Source organism: Leguminivora glycinivorella, chromosome 10 (assembly GCF_023078275.1).
Source record: "Leguminivora glycinivorella isolate SPB_JAAS2020 chromosome 10, LegGlyc_1.1, whole genome shotgun sequence".
NCBI classification, from domain to species: Eukaryota; Metazoa; Arthropoda; class Insecta; order Lepidoptera; family Tortricidae; genus Leguminivora; species Leguminivora glycinivorella.
Genome location: NC_062980.1, coordinates 6,814,205 through 6,831,601, shown reverse-complemented (window position 1 = coordinate 6,831,601; position 17,397 = coordinate 6,814,205). Strand labels below are relative to the sequence as shown.

Here is a 17,397-nt window from a genome sequence, read left to right as displayed (position 1 = left end):
TTGGTGACCGTTTGGCGACTGTTTTTTACATGGAATATTACCGTCTTAATCCATATTTTAACAACTTTATTGGTTTTCTAGGCATTATTTTTATTATTTCAGTATAGTTTATGCACCGGAGCACTAAAACTTCACCAATCAATATACATAACACGCAAACACCGAGTAGTCAATAATATTATTACTGGTTAAACTGAGGTAAATTGATGGCGCGTTGATAAATTTAGACTTATTTTATGAAATCACTCGAGCAATTTAATTGGCCATGGTAATTAGCCCACATTATATTACAAATGCAAACAATAGTTATCTTTAACAAATTCTTACGCCATTACATTTTAATGTCAAATGATTTTATTTCTTTTTTACTTTGACGTCTCTGACAGTCGCCATTTGAAAAGAATGAAATGAACGAATGATTTTGGGAAAGTAGTCGCCAAACGGTAACAATGTGTGCACGCGTAGTGCACACTTCTGTCACTTCTGTGACCATTTGTGCCTGTTACCAATCGTCCCCATTTGGGTCGCCGCGACTAAACGTCGACCGTACTGCGACTAAGCATTGAGACCCGAAGACCTGTGTGTACACAAAATAGGAGGATTTGCGTAGGAACGGCGACCGATTATGGTTATATGGGAAAACATCCAGAGAGCCAGATTTCGATCGGACGTCCGTGCGCTCAAGGCCACGTCCGCGTCCGTCGACCGATAGTTTGCACGGTTATGTGTATTTCCATTGTCCAGATTCCCGTCCGCGGTCGATTTACGACGGACGTCCGCGTAGTGTGTTCCTAGCTTCATTCCGGAACCGTGGCTAGGACCAAGGTTCTAAGGCCGAAAAGGAAGAAAATGACCTAAAAATCCCACCACCCACAAAGCCCTCAAAAATTTTTTTCATTACAGATAGTGCTTTTTTATCCCATCAGTACCTACTGTAAAACGCCCTACGATATACGTGAGAAAAAGAAATTCGCAACTTGTGTCGATTTAAAACACTCCCTTCGGTCGTGTTTTAATAATTTATAGCCACTCGTTTCTAACTTCCTTTTTTCCGCACTTGTATCGTAATGTACCATAGTCGGTTCATGTGCTAAACATCCTGTAGAAATATAATTTCTAATAACAGATGTTTTTTAACCGCCTTCCAATTTTTTTTTTTTTTTTTTTAATGTTTGTTCCTCGATATCTCCGTCGTTGTCGTTACTGGACCGATTTTGAAATTTTTTTTTATTGAATGTATATGCATACAGATTGGTCCCATTTTTCTCAGAACCCAGTTTTGGTGGTGGGATCCTGGAGAAATCGAGGGAACTCCTCAAATCTGAAAGGCATACATATGGTGATTTTTGTGTTTTTAAAGGAACAGCATGCATTTACGTACGGAACAGTGACATTTGGTGCAGTGGAACTCCTGATGATGGTCAGAATGGAACTCCTCAAATCTGAACGGCACACTTATAGTGACTTTGGTATTTTTATAAGAACAGCATGCACTTACGTCCAGAACAGTGATATTTGGTGCAGTGGAACTGCTGATGATGGTCAGAACGGAACTCCTCAAATCTGAACGGCACACTTATAGTGACTTTGGTATTTTTATAAGAACAGCATGCACTTACGTCCAGAACAGTGACATTTGGTGCAGTGGAACTGCTGATGAAGAGTGAGCCGCCCCTGGTTAGAGTTCCGTTCTGATAATCACTCTCATCTGTAAGTACTTCAGAATCATCTAAATTTCAAAATTGGTTCAGAAATGACGGAGATATCGAATAACAAACATTAAAAAATATACAGACGAATTGATAACATAATCCAACATTTGAAAGTATTTATCACCAGAACCCCAAAGAAAGGCGGTTTTTTTTTCTTAAAAATTATTTAATTCCTTTCTGAAATGGCTGAATTACAAAAAAACTAGGACCATACATCGTGTCAAGTTCAACTTTAGTATGGGACGTCAAAAAGTTTTTTGCTATTGTACATAAGTGTATGTATGTATACATATAAGTATGTATTTAATATTTATCTGTTTAAGTATGTAAATCTTTGCTTAGCACCCATAGTACAAGCTTTGCTTAGTTTGGGGCTAAGTTGATCTGTGTATTGTGTATGGTGTCCCCAATATTTATCTATTTATTGTAGAGTAGAGTATCTTTTTCTTCTTACAAAAATTTACTGTACTATTCATAATAATGAGTAAAGTCGCGTATTACATTACATATGTCTTTGATCACGTACACAAAAACACCCCGTATAGGATGGCAATAAATGTGGCAACTAAAGATATCCAAAATTAACGCATCAATTTTATCTATATTGCAATTTAAAAATTATTAATTGTTTTTAAGCCGATTTCTCCTTTGAAATCCTAAAAAAATATCCATGAATACATGATAAACTTCACGGAAATCTTTGAATTTGGCGGCAGTTTGGTCACTGATTTATTTCATGAGGCTAAAGCAAGACATGCAGATACAATTTTTCTATGCTTTACGCATTCTATCTCATTTGCACATGTCACAGATAACACATAATTTGTTGTTGACTTGACAGCGAGTGAAATCTCAAATGACAGCGGAAACGCTAATCGAAATCGAATCGAAACAAGCGCATGTACGGGCGGGGGCGGGGTGGAGCGATGCGAAGCGGTTTTGGAGCGCAAGCGAGAGCGGAGGTGACGCAGCTCAGTGCGGTGAATGCACAAAATAAATGTATATACAAAATGTAACTATGTCGATTGTACGGGCTGACGCTCGCTCTTGAGGTAGCATAGCCTTTCACCGCCACGTCGCTTGTCGCTCCGCGTATCGCTTGTAGCTTGGCGATTAGTACTCGTAAAGCCGTGCGACATCGGGAATATCTATATTTTCATTTGTTTTTACCAAGTTTTTACAATTTTAAGGTGAGTTATGCGAATAAACCTAGCGTCACATTTATATTATTCGCCAGTTGTTTCGTTTGATTAAAAGTGATTGTTTTCCTTTGTAGAATGATGAATCCGCATCCACATCCACCACCACTACAACATCCCCAAATTCAGCAAATTCCTCATCACCAGCAAGTTTTACAACCTCCACCGCCACCTCCACAACAGCAAGTACAGCAACAACAAGTACCGCAACAACAAATGCCACAGCAAGTGCCACAACAACAAATGCCACAGCAAATACCACAACAACAAATGCAACAGCAACAGCAGCCAAATCGAGGTTACTCTCTCATGATGGCATTAGTTAAAAACAGTAAATACTTCGATTCAGAACGCCTGCAGGCTATGCAAGATACTCCAGGCCTACCCAAGCTCAAGAGATCTAGAAAAAAGATACGCGATACGTCAACTTGGGAAATAAATAAAGTAAAGAAAGCTAGAGAACAAGGTAAGCCTTATTTGACCCAGAAACGGATAAAAGGCGTAAAAGTAGGTTATGAAGAAAGAAAGAAGAGGGTCATGGGCCCGGCCTGCATGTCGCGTGTGTGCCACAAAAGCTCAAAGAGAAAATGTGACCAATTAGATGATGTATCCCGACAGGAATGCTTTGACAGCTTTTGGTCTGAAATGACTTGGGCCCAAAGAAAAGCGTATATTAGTGCTTTAGTGAACATATATTATACAAGAACTACAACTGTCCCCAATGGTGAATCTCGGAGACATAGAACTATTAAATACTCATTAAAGATAAACAATCAACACTGGCCGGTTTGCAAAAAAATGTTTTTAAACACCCTCGGTCTCGGGGAAAAAACAGTTTTAGGCTGGATCGAGAAAGCCAATGAACATGGTGTTGTTTCTACACCAGTTCGGAAGAATAACAAAGAAAGATATAATAGAGAAAAGTTGATACATGTAGAAACATATTTAAAGAATTTACCCAAGCTGCCCTCACATTACTTTCATGGCAAATCTGAAAAGGAATACCTCGATATTAACTTCAATTCAGGGAAAGAGGTATATTTAGGATATAAAATGTATTTGGCGAAAGAAGGAATTAAGGATAAGGAAATATCCTATCCATGTTTCCTGAGGAAAATGAATGCCTTGAACATTGCTCTGTTCTCGCCAAAGAAGAAAGTTCCACCAAACAAAAACAATGCAAAACCCATTTTCAGACAGGAACAAACATAAAAGACAAACATTTAAGACATGGTAGTGCCCTGTTTATGTGAAATAATTCTCTTGTCGATATATCTTCTGCTTTGGCAGGTTAATGTGATATTGGTTAAAATAATGAATTCGGGCAATGAAAGTGGTTAAAAATCCTTTGTTTGTAGTCACTGAAATATTTGAATATTATAAAAAGTTAGGCTGCTGAAGTCAACACTGGGGTGGACTACAAGACAATGTAGGCAACAACCCGAGCTTGCTATATTCCTAATAGTCCTTCCAAGGTAATAGGAGAGAATATGAGGTGTGCATTTTTTATTGCCGCTTCTTTTTGGCTAAATTCATACAAGTTCAAAGCTCTCTTTCAAGCATTAAAATCAATACTACTGTTTATGTGATAGACTACTCCTATCACACTAAATATCATAGTTACAATGTTATTTATAAGGTGGTCATTATAATAGGTAAATCCTTGTGGTAGCTAATATACATATGTATTTGCAATATAATGAGTTAATGAGGCATATTTACAGTCATAAAAATTATAATGCTTCTTGAATAAGTTATTTGTACTTTGTCTGGTCAAACATTATACAATGTGTATACTTATACTTAGTAGAAAAAACATGATTTCTACAGAAAATTTTGGCTAAACTATAGGAATTATAGTATGCATAGGTTTGATCTTCAAGCTTTCACTTTTTTAGCTTGGATGACAACAACATATAAATGTATGTTACATTACAAGTAGTTTTTACCCATTATTAACCATGTTTTACTTCAACATTTATCTCTCAATTTAGTCCTTACAGTAGTTTATGCTTGATAGGTATTCAAATAGAATTAAGATTATTTATTGTTCAAAAATAAGTATTTAGAACCTCTAAGACAAAATAAAATGTTTTCCTATCTACTGCCATAGGATTTATTTTTACTGTATGTTAAAAACATATGAATTATGAATGTGAAATCAATGATTTTCTACTATTTTGTTTTACACATTTGCCGAATTTTTTTATTGTTATGTTTTATTATTTAAAATTCTGAGACTGATTAAATTTCTATTTTGACTGGTGAAAGTATTTTTCTATGTTTTATGTTTCAAGTATTCACAGTATTCATAAAATAAATGTAGGCATACATTTAAGAATAAAGGTGAAAATAGAAAATTATATTGTTTCATTCATTGTTCTTCTTTAGGTACAGTCAAACAGGCTTTTCTTTTTAAACATAACAGTTTTATTAGTGATGTGAATAAGGTACCTATTATTTTTTATATTAGTAATTCTCGTATCTCACACTGCTACTCGAAATTAAACTGCAGTATAACAGTATGTATCCCAAACATAGTTACTATATTTATCTTTATATTGATAGAAAATTCTTTTTTTTAAGTAGTGACGATATGGTGTATATGGGCGTTTATTTTTAAAATGTGTAGGGTCAGATTATGAATATAATTTAGTCAGTACAAAATACCATGTCACGGTTTTTAAATATCTTGTTCCAGCAATTTTTCGATGGTTTTGCTATAACTTGGCCGAGATCGCCTCATGCCTCATTGCAATAATGTAATATGTATTACGAGGACCGTATTTCTAAAGCATTGAACGCATATTATTACCGCATTTACCTAAAAGGGAATCGATTTTGTATTAAAAACTCATATGTGTTAACCCAGATCAGGTAGCGTCGGCAACATGGTGGAGGTACTGGAGGTGCTGGGATTCAAACCATAGTGAAGTGAGTGAATGAAACTGCCAATGTTTGCAAAAATCGCTGGCGTTGCGAGGGTTAAACAAGCTTTGCCATCGAGTTAAAAACGAAACGTATAGTGCTAATTTTCATGAATTTTCCAAAGACATAAATTCTAGGTTCGTTCGTCGTACTATATCCAAAAAATATCAAAGACGGTCCGGCAACGATAAAGTCAGCTCAGTTGCAGCTTGGGCAAAAATCCTTCGTATGTTCTCTCCTGCAGGAAAATTAAATTTGTTGGTTTACGTAGCGAACGCAACGTCATTCTTGGACGTCTTTTTTGCACTATGTATAGTATTACGATAGAATAATAGAGGCCTAATGGATTGTTTAGAGAGATGACTTAGGCCGTTTTTACATTATCCGATCCAATATCGGAAGTCGGAAGGATTTCAAAAGGAAGGATTGCAAAAATCAAAGATGCCGGCTAAAATGTATGCATGGGATATCGGTCCTACATCCGATATCGATCGGATAATGTGAAAACGGCCTAAACATTGGCATATTGGCTACATTATTCAGATTCAGTAATGAGTTAGATTCTTAGAGGTGTAGATATTTTTTTTTGCCGTTTCCTTTTTGAAAAAATATCAAAATGGCGAGATTTGATATCTATATTAATGACTATAAACTCTGAAGCGCCCTAATTGAGTCTATAACTATAAGATAGACTATTATGTTGTTGTGACAAAAGAAACCAACGAACCTTTTTACATTTTTAAGCTTATTGAGAGGTATAACGCCTTTATCTCTTTTTTGTTACCAACAAAACAAAACTATTCTACAGTAGGTACAGTAAAGACAATACGCATATCGCACCCCTTAACTATTCCCACGTTTAGTAGCACCGTTATAGGGCCGCCGGCCCGGACGGAGGGCCGAGGGTGATGTACCGGGAAGAATAACAATAAACACTTATACCTGCCTCTGCGGATCCGTATCGACTTGCGGCTTGCTTCAAAAAGTTTGGGTCAATTCTCCATACAAACGCTCTTGACTATTTTCTCCCTGGTTTTTGAAGATAGAGCAATGATTTTTTTCAAAACAGATTATTATTATTTTTAACTGTGTTAGACCGTTTTGATTTTTTGATATTCTTATTTTTAACGACGCTATATAGAGCCTATCAATTTTTTTCAAAAACGGCCTTATTGATTATGGCGCAAAATAAGGTGTACCTAAGTAGTATAATTCAAAATTGGTAACAATTAGCCAAAAAAAAACTAAACGGTCCGACACAGATTATTTCATTGTTATTCAGATTCTCAAATTTCGTTCCGATTGATTAATTAAGTTTTGAAGGAGGAAACAGTCGAGAGCAGAACCTCGATTTTAAAGATTTTTCGCAATATCTTTTAACAGAGTTGTTCTTAATGGACATTTTTTTCGATAAATCTGGTTAATAACACAATTCCCAAACTACATTACTATATTTAACTACAATTCTCAAATTGAAAGGGGGGCTCCTTTCCATTTTAGCATTTTCGCTCCTGTAGCGTCTTAAGGAAATACGCAGTAGGAAAATTATGCTTAAATATGGTCAGTTGCACCCACCAAACCGTCCGTTACCGAATTTAGCGTTCGCTAAATTTTTATTCTGTGGGAATTTCCATATAAGTACATATGTACTTCTGCTGCGTGACATTGATGCAACTGGCCCTTAGTATGTAGGTAATAATTATGATATGAGATTCGTATTACATATGAGGTTTATGAGAATAAAGTAGGTTTCATTTGATGCTAGAGTCGCACAAAAGACAATGAATAAGCTTATATATATGGTTTTTAACATAAAAGTTTCTATTTTAGCGAAATAGGAGTGTCGATTTATAGGTAAGTACCTCAAAAGAACTGGGGTTTTCTGACTTCTATTTATGCTCTTTGTCGAGAGACAGTAGCAGTAGATAGGCGAGTTGTTTTTAAAATGTCCGTAATCTGAAACCAATGTTATAAAAGTATGTATAAGATGCTATTAAAATATCGTGTTAAATTCAATTCAAACTGCGCCGCGTGTATGTATATAATAGTTATTTGTTATAGGTACAAGGGGGCAAAGTTGTATTTTAACGCAGAGTGTGGAATTGAAAAACGAGCAAGTGAAAGGATTTTATAGTTGAATAGAATCCTGAACTTGCGAGTTTTTTAACACACGAGAAGTAAAATACATTTGCACCCGAGTGTAACACAAAACTTTTCCCCTCACTACAGCGAGGAAACTAACAACGCAAGAAATGCGTTTATCACTGCTTCCAGTAGTTCCACAGGTGGTAATAAATCATCTTTATTACTAGATTCACCTACTTTTATCAATTTTAAAGCAGTTTATTTGACTTTATTCAAGGTCAAATTACTTTACCCACTAGTGGATAAAGTGCGTTTTTACCCGCTGGTATTAAAGGACAAAACACGTGTTTCCGAGCTAGTGAGGGAAAAAAAAAAATTTCCTGCCCTATACCTAACGCAAAACCATGTAATAAACTGTCGCCCCAAAGAATAGGACACACACCCATTCGGAGTCCGTCAACGCACTTACAACCCTCTGATGTAGGAGTGACAAGGAAGGTAATTATAGGCGAACACTAGTTAATCGCTTAACATTAAATAAAGCTTCTATTATCTATTAGGCGACTCGTCTTTGGCATACCTAAAATAATGGGAAGTGATGGTGATTAGGTATTATTGTAAAGTTTCAACTTGAAACTTTGCTATAAGCAGTAAAAATGTTAATTTTTACTTCTTGTAGCGTAGTTGCCTACTAAACGAAGTCAATTCATTCTCAGGCATTCGAGTCGTTAATTTAATAACTTTGACCACAGTTTTTTGCCCATCTAAAAACTTAAACGGTCCAAATTTAACAGGAATTCAATGACGCCAATTTTTTTACACGCACCCAACTTAGCTTTGGGTCCAAAGTTTTTTTCTCAAGGAAAGAAATTCAACGATCTTTCTCACAGTACTTCCCTACATTAAACTCTGATCCCCATACGCATTATAAGTATTAAATCGTATGTGCATCTAAAGGTGCAAGGAATTGTATCAAACGTATTGATATCATCGAGTTATTTATGCAATGATATTAACCCCTACTAACCTACCGCAAGCGTTCCCCTAGCTTCATACAAAGCGGGTACAAAAAAGGGCCCATGCTTGAACGCTTGAAGCTGCGTCTCTATAACTACCGGTTCCAGACGTTTCCCTTCGAAAAGGTCGTATAGACGTTCGGACCGAACGACGGTTGCAACGTTTTTGAACATATGGCACTTGGCGTCTCTGCGTTTCGCGCCATTTTTACCCTCTGTAAAAAACGCGGCGTCTGTCCTTAGTCGGTCGGGATAAATAAGCGTGGTTATGGGAGCCCATAAGTTTCGCTTTTGTAATTAGGGTTTGGAACAGCGTTTGAATTACGGAAGCGTTCTGTTGTTTATTTTAGCACAATGCCGCCATGATGAAATCTATGAGACATTATTTAAAAAAAAGCTATAATGCACATGAATTTACACATTAATCCGTTAATAAGGTATACACATGTTTAGACCTAAAGTAATTATAATTTGAACTAAATGATTTTTTTTAAGAATGTGGATGAAAGTAACGATTAATTAACGGTTTTTGTTAAGCTTGAAGTTTGTGGTCCTTCGAGCCGGATAATTAAGTGATTAAAAAAAGCTTTATCACAGAATATATAATATAATAGTACAAGTACAGAAGGCTCACTCCTTTGATGTTCACAAAACGCCGCCATTCTAAATTCTTACCTACATTAACAAACGGACCGCACGCGTGCAGACGACATTGAATTCTATTGCGCCGCGCGAAGGTCGTCGCCACTGAATGGGCCGCGAACTCGCGGCCGCCGGCATGTACTCGTAGCGCGGCGAAAGGATCGCGGAGTGAGCCGCCCCTGGCTTTATTCAGGATTTGCAATCTATTAGTGAATCGTTAATTAGTTCTATTGTCTTTACGACAGCTAAGTCTTATTTCTAGTTACATGTATGATGCATGAAAGTGTGTTATCGTAAGCTATACGGGCCCAGTTAGCGGTACGAGAACTCGCATACGAGTTTTATTACATTGCGGTATTTGATGGCTGTGTAAAATTCTATGTAACCTCAACAGACCGCAATGTAACTAAAATCACATGAAAGTTCGCACGCCGTCTAAATCAGGCTTTATAGTATACTACTGTGTTAGTTGTAAGATTGCTGCGACCTTGCAGGGTCATATTACCTCAGCAATTCAGCATTTTTGAAATGGAAATGCAGCAATTCAGCACGTTTGAAATAAATGCTTTGTTTGTTATAGATTTTACAATACAATTTACATGGTTATTTTTTGTACAATTGAATAAATTAACTCGAAGACTATTAGCAGCTTCTTAACTACGCTTAGGGCCACTTGCACCAAGGAACCCCGAGGGTTAACCCTCCATTTTATATGGGATTTGACAGTTGACAGCCCACTAACCCTGAGTTAAGTGGTTGGTGCAAGTGGGCCTTAGAGGTAGATCTCCGTGAGCTCGGCGTCGGCGAAAGCTGGCGCGATACCGCTCAAGACCGATCAAAGTGGCGTCCTCTTGTGTTGGAGGCCAAAACTCATTTTGAGTTATCGCTCCGGTATACTCTTGGGTCGACTCGTTCGTTTTTCGTCACGTTCCTAAATTTGTCCGATTCTGCTTTCGTCAGCCATTCTTCATTCGTCAACTTAGTCTGCAGTCATTATCGTCTTTGACCATAATGAGTTGTTGGCTTTTTTCTTATTTCTCAATCGTTTTACGTCATTTCGTATTTGGTCATGTTCTAAGTTGGTACCGACCTAAGAATACGAAAAACATAGATTTAACAGCGAACATGCCGAAAGAAGATTATGACGAGTGAAGAACGAGACGGATTAAGATAAAGATGAACAACGTAATTGACCGTAGTTGAGAAAGACCATCGATGATCGTGACGAATAAAGAATGGCTGACGAAATCAGAATCGGACAAATTTAGGAACGTGACGAAAAACGAACGTGTCGACCCAAGAGTATACCATCGCTCCAGCCAAGTAACTACGCTTGATCTAACGAGCAAGCGAAGCGAAGTTCTTATATTCGACATAACGTTGATGGCTAAGGGCACGTCCCGGAATTTGTACCTTACTTGTTTGGCCGACTGAAAGAATAGGAAATACGAAAATGTAGAGGAACGCATAAAAAAGGAAATGAAACAAGCACGTAAACATAGTATTAAAGCTATTGTATTTCAAACCTTATAAGATAAACTTAATCAGAAACAATCTTTCGCACATGTATCTTATTCGTACGGCAATGTCGACTTTCCAATAGGAAAAACTCAACTTATATGACTGTAAAGTAATTGTTAGGAGATTTGTGCTAATGGTATCTGATAAGTATTTTGTACACTAATATGTGACGTTCGATAGAGAACAATGGAAGGGACTCGAGGAGGCTTTTACCCAATAAGGGATCAGTGTACAAGACGGTACATAATAATTATATGTAATGACATCTGTCAAAGCGTTCAGTACAGAACTTACCGCATACCTAGCACAGCGTGCTAGCGGTTGAACTTAATAGATTAAGCTTATAAAAGTTGTAGTAGTTAGAAAAGTGGAAATACAGTTCTTCATTCAATAATAATTTTATGTTTTTATTCAGTGCCTAACATAAATTGGTCCTTCGAAGGGCCGTTAGCACTCAATAGACTGTCTGCGAACTATGTACGTGGCCAGTGACTGTGCAAGTGTCAGCGGTTGACTCAATATTGTCGACATCGTGCAGTGCGCGAACTTTCTGGACTGATGCGTGTATGTGGTGTTCTGTGCTCAAACTTTTTTGCAAGTTGCAAATACATCTACGTTAACCGCAGTGCGTGTACGCGTAGTTATATACTGGTGGCAAGTTGTCATCAGACTCTTCCCGGTTGCGATGCTCCATGGGACTTAAATTTAATACCGAATGCGATTTTCGGGGCGTGTTCAATGAACAGCGTGTTTCAAACGTGCAGTGCGCGTATGAACTAACTTTGTTTAGTTACATTTTAGTGTTTTTCATAGTTCAGTGAACTTTATGGACTACCACTTCGTGCTCAGCGCAAGTTGCGTTAACATTGGTCTCAGTGTAAGACTATTTATATAGACAATTTTGTGTTACAAGTCATTCTGGCTTCCATATGCGCCATATTGAATGAATATTGGTACCAAGTGTATTGGGACTATTGGGTGCTCTTTGAGAACTCTTAAGTGCTTAAATTTAATTCACTTCCGTATATACGTTTCCGGTGGAAATGAACCAATGGTGATTGACTTCATGCAACTTCACGATATTGCGTTTCGGTTATGCAAAATTATTTGCTAGCAAGTGTGGTGCACGAAAATTAACCGGAGCAGTTAAGGTTCATTCCGGTGCGCATAATTTGCAAGAACGAAACGCAGGTGCCAGCGGCCGGTCTGCGGCCAACTTCGTGTGGAAAGCGCGTGCGCTCATTGGCTCTGCGCAACGCAGCTCATCCCGTTCCGTTCCAATAGCAGCCGGGCGGGGATTGTTCCTGAGCTCATTCACTTCACTTCCGCATCGTTCATTCGGCGACGCCATAGAAGTTATTATAAACTCTTGTGTTTCTCTTTAGCTTTGCATCTTCGCCATTTTGTTTGCACAGTGTTTCGAGCTTTTACTAACAATTTTCAGGTGTTTAACGTGTGTTTAACCATAGCAATAATAGTGGAAATTGACGGCACGTTCAGCGATCACTAAATTAGTGATAATTGTGTCAGATTGTATAGTTTAAACTGCCAGCTTCAATCTTCTGGCTGGGCTTCGCTATTGGTTTTCTGTGCTTGAAGCCTGAACAGCACTTTATATTATTGTGTGCAATTTGTAATTTTTTTGAGGTAAATAAGCCAGCAGCTTGTTAATTGTATTATTGCCGTGCAAATTATATTTAGATAAGTTGTTTATTTGTATTGTGATATTGTTTAAGGAAGTCGTGTTGTGTGTCACAATATGGCCGACGACGATCTCAAAAGGTTAAGAGCGGCCAGGGGACAATCAAAGGCGGCCATTACAAGGATGATGGCCTTTAAGGCGACAGCGGAGGCTGCTTCTAGCAGCGATGCGGACCCTCTGCTATACCAGCAGAAGAATGATAGGCTTGAAAAGACGTTTCAAGAATATAAGGAACTCAACCTTGAAATTTCATTGTTGGACCCTGCGGATTCCGAACGTGTTGAGGACTTCGAGGAGAAATATGATCTGCTCAAATCGTTCTATGCGGGTGTAGTAAACAAGGCATTGGACGCCTCTACGTCGAGCGTCTCACCGCAACCATCCTTTTCGTCTCCTGGAGGCTGTAATGCCTCGCCATTTAGGCTGCCTCCAATAAATCTGAAAGTGTTCGCGGGAGAGGTAGGTGAATACCAGAGTTTCATTTCACTCTTTAACAGCGTCATTGATGCAGATGTAAAATTGAAGGCTTGTGAAAAGCTATATTATTTGAAAACTTATTTAAGTGGAGAGGCCTTAGCGCTAATTAATTATTTACCTCTCACAACTGAATCTTACCCCATTGCCATTGATCTTTTAAAGCAAAGGTATGATAATCAAAAGCAGGTAGTTAATCATCACATTGTGTCCATACTAGATTTACCGCCCATGCAAAGGGCATCTGCAGGATGCATAAGAAATTTGGTTTCAGCTACTAGGCAACATTTAGGTGCGCTAACAAATTTAAATGCCCCAGTTTCTCAGTGGGATTTAATTGTAGTTGCAATCTTGCAAAGGAAACTTGACCAATATACACTTAGGGCTTACCATTTGGAAAACCAAGGCAACAATGAATTACCAAAGTTACATGATTTTTTAACATTTTTAGAGCAACGGGCTGCTGCCTTGGAGTCCCTGGGAGAGCGGACGCCTTCAGGGCGCCGGTCTAGTTTAGTTGCAAGTAGTGTTAAAGTGGCCAAGCCGCTTAAGTCGGGTATAAACAAATGTAAGTACTGCAATTCTACTGTCCATAAGCTTCATCAGTGCTCGACTTTTAAGATATTGGAACCTCATAAGAGGAAAGACTTTGTAGTCTCTAACAACTTATGCAATATTTGCTTAAATGAACATATTAGTCAAAAATGTATATACTCATTTAAATGTGCTATCTGCAAAGGCAAGCACAACACTCTATTGCATGAGGAAGTTACTCCTCAACAGTGTGCGGCAGTGTCCCACACTATTGAACCAGCTGATAACCTCATTTCTGCCTATATTAGTTTATTGTTAAGTAGGAAAGGCAATGATCTTTTACCTACCACACAGAACACCCCACTAGAAGCCAAATGCAAGCGATATTGTTCGAGACGCAAATCACCAATCCTTGCGGGGTGAGGCGGGCGCGCACGGTGCTGCCATTGGTCGTTTCAAATAATGGCGCGCCTTTATGATTAGCAGTAGGGATGGGAATGGGACATGTCTATTATAGACAATGGTACCGGTACCAGTACTGTGGTGAATTTGTTTTGCAACAAATTATAATATTATAATTAAATTATAATAAGGCCTAGTTACCCTTCGGGTTGGAAGGTCAGATGGCAGTCGCTTTCATAAAACTAGTGCCTACGCCAAATCTTGGTAGTAGTTTTCAAAGCGGACCCCAGGCTCCCATGAGCCGTGGCGAATGCCGATGCCGGGATAACGCAAGGAGGATGATAATTGTGATAGCATCTCAATAAAAATCATTCTAGTAACTAATAACTAAACTGTGCATTTTTACTTACGTTTACTAAGTTAAATAACCAACTAAATATTCTAAACTAATCAATGAACTAAATACCACTACAGACTCTACAGATTCTAGATAATTATTCACTATTACAAATCTGCTTTCTTTTATATTTCATAAAATGGTAGCACATGGTACGAACGGCAGTACGAAGTTCCCGCAACAGACATAAACTAACATGGCCCCATGCCTAGTCGTTTACGTGAAAGGGATAGCATATCACATTGTTAACTCGGTAAAGAGGGATGGACGCGCCTCGGCGCCGCTCAGCACAACCATATTGACCAGTATAAATGAACTCCGCGGACAATAAACAATATTCAACAAAATAATTAATTTGACTTAACTGTGGAATGTTGTTCCATCTTTTTTACATGTAGAAGTGTTAGAAGACTTGCCACACCACTTTATGCTGTAAGAGACCATTGTTTGCAACCAAAATTGATTATTTAAGATTTTTTCCCGAGCGGACACGGACACTGTTAGCGGGTCGTATACTTGGGCGCTACTGATCGGTGTCGCACGCGTTCAAACTTTTATAAACCTGATTTGTCGTATGCTTGGTGACCGCGAGTCGCCCTGTAAGGGCCATCTTGTTGTATTGATCTGTGACCTACCATTAAGGCTAAGGTATATGATAAATATGGACAACCTATGATTGTTCGTTGTCTTCTAGACACATGTAGTCAGATTACCTTTTTGCGCTCTGATGTAGCAGAGCGGTTAGGATGTCAATTGTACCCTGATGAGTCAGTACTCTCAGGTGTGTGTGATGCACCCAGCTTTAAAGCTATGCAGACCTCCTTGCGGGTTTATTCCATGGTAACAGATTATAGTGTCACTGTAACATGCAATGTTGTTAATAATATTACGGCTAATATGCCACAGTTTTCTCTCCGGAATGAAGTAATAAACATACCGGCCGATGTGCAATTAGCTGATGACAGTTTTGACATTTCATCAAGGATCGATATACTATTGGCTTCTCATGTGTTCTTCCAGGCGCTTTTGCCGGAGCAGCTGCCAGCCCTGCCTAGCAAGCTGATCCTGCAGAATACACGCTTTGGGTTTATCGTTGCTGGATTGGCTGGTGCTTCCGACACAGCCCCGGTATCCAACTTAGTATCAAATTATTGCTGTCAACAGCTAACACACAACAGTGACATAGGTAAATTAGATAATATTGTATCTCAATTTTGGTCTACTGAAAAGGTCCCAGAGACATTCACAGAGGCCAGCTCTGAACAAGAGTTAGCTGAAAAAATATTTCAAGACACTGTAGTCTTAAAGGATAATAAATTTGAAGTAGCATTGCCCCTTAAGCAAGATATTAAAGACTTGTACTTAGGCAATTCACTGTCATGTGCTCTGAAACGATTTTTGAATTTAGAGTTGCGATTTAAAAAAGATGATGAGTTGTATTTAAAATATAAAGCTTTCATAGATGAGTATGTGCGATTAGGTCACGCAAAATATATTGACCTTTCACAGTATAACTTGGATAGTCAAGCAGTTTACTTCCTAGCTCATCACCCTGTTTTTAACCCCTCCAGCAAAACTTCTGCTCTGAGGGTTGTTTTTGATGGGTCAATGCCCACTTTGGCTAAAATCTCACTCAATGATGTTTTATTAAACGGCGCCGTTGTGCAAAATGATCTATTTAGTATTATAGTATTGTTTCGACTATATAAATTCATTTTGAATTGTGATATACAAAAAATGTTCAGAGCTATCTCGTTAACTTCAGAGCACAGGCCTTTACAAAATATTTTGTGGCGTAAAGATAAGAATTCAGACATACAATGCCTTCAGCTACAAACTGTAAGTTATGGTTTAAAAAGCTCATCGTTTCTGGCCACTAGGTGCCTATTAGAGTTAGTAAATAGGTATAAAGATGCTTATCCCCTGGCCGCAGAAGCCTTGTTATATAACACATATGTTGACGATGTCAACCTGGTAGCCAATGATATGAACCAAATTTTGGCAGCCAAGACACAATTGATAGCCTTACTAAAGTTAGGTGGCTTTGAACTGCACAAGTGGTGCTCAAATGTTGATGGTTTATTGGATGATATCCCAATTAGCTTACGAACTAAGGCAGTAGTAGACTTTTCCAGTGAAAAGGACCCAATTGTGAAAACTTTAGGCATTCAATGTGACTTGGCTTCTGACACTATTATAATGGTTGCCCCTAGACATGATGTTTGTGACAATTACACAAAAAGAGGTTTATTATCATTTGTCAGCAGACTTTTTGACCCTTTAGGCTTGGTCGGGCCGGCCATAGTTAATGCAAAGCTGCTCTTACAGCAGACATGGTTGGAAAAATTAGATTGGAACTCTCCGTTGCCCGACCACCTCAATGATGGGATGAAAAGGTTTGCGGCAAGTCTGAATGAAATGAAAAGTATCATAATTAAAAGAAATTTAGACACCTCAAAAGCTAAAGCTATCGATATAATTGGTTATGCTGATGCTAGCGCAAAGGCTCATGGATGTTGTTTATATCTCAGAATTGTGAATATGGATGATAGTATTAATGTTGGCCTATTGTGCTCTAAATCCAGAGTGAATTCCATTAAGCAATTAAGTATTCCTAGGGCGGAGCTTAACGCTGCTTTGTTGCTAGCCAAATTAGCCAAAAAAGTCTATGACCTCATTAAGGATAGATTTCAAGTAAGGGTTTATTTGTTCTTAGATTCTCAAGTTGTGCTTTGTTGGCTCACGACTAGCCCATTAAAACTCAATGTATATGTTGCCAACAGAG

At 38.2% G+C, this 17,397-nt stretch overlaps 2 protein-coding genes across 3 annotated transcripts; both read left to right on the top strand.

Annotated features, from left to right (window-relative positions):
- The first annotated feature begins 2,597 nt into the window (after positions 1-2,597).
- On the top strand, positions 2,598-5,342 carry LOC125230216 (PH domain-containing protein DDB_G0275795-like). Its single transcript, XM_048135305.1, has 2 exons — positions 2,598-2,902; positions 2,989-5,342. The coding sequence occupies exon 2, from the start codon at positions 2,990-2,992 to the stop codon at positions 4,121-4,123; it is 1,134 nt and encodes a 377-aa protein (XP_047991262.1). The 5' UTR covers positions 2,598-2,902; position 2,989; the 3' UTR covers positions 4,124-5,342.
- Positions 5,343-12,117: 6,775 nt separating this feature from the next.
- LOC125230125 lies at positions 12,118-15,803 on the top strand. 2 transcript variants are annotated; one of them, XM_048135160.1, is made up of 4 exons: positions 12,127-12,750; positions 12,840-13,264; positions 13,731-13,847; positions 15,633-15,803. In XM_048135160.1, the coding sequence occupies exons 2-3, from the start codon at positions 12,863-12,865 to the stop codon at positions 13,794-13,796; spliced, it is 468 nt and encodes a 155-aa protein (XP_047991117.1). In that variant the 5' UTR covers positions 12,127-12,750; positions 12,840-12,862; the 3' UTR covers positions 13,797-13,847; positions 15,633-15,803. The 2 variants fall into 2 exon arrangements, with proteins under 2 accessions (XP_047991116.1, XP_047991117.1); XM_048135159.1 differs by having other exon boundaries at positions 12,118-12,750; positions 12,840-13,847.
- Positions 15,804-17,397: the final 1,594 nt, after the last annotated feature.

What these genes read in the sequence shown, in the direction of transcription:
- LOC125230125 (XM_048135159.1), top strand. Translation starts at nt 12,863, where the DNA reads ATGGCCGACGACGATCTCAAAAGGTTAAGAGCGGCCAGGGGACAATCA. An exon ending in TAAGTCGGGTATAAACAAAT is followed by an intron (nt 13,848 to 15,632) that starts GTAAGTACTGCA and finishes GTGTTCTTCCAG; the next exon opens with GCGCTTTTGCCGGAGCAGCT.
- LOC125230216 (XM_048135305.1), top strand. Translation starts at nt 2,990, where the DNA reads ATGATGAATCCGCATCCACATCCACCACCACTACAACATCCCCAAATT.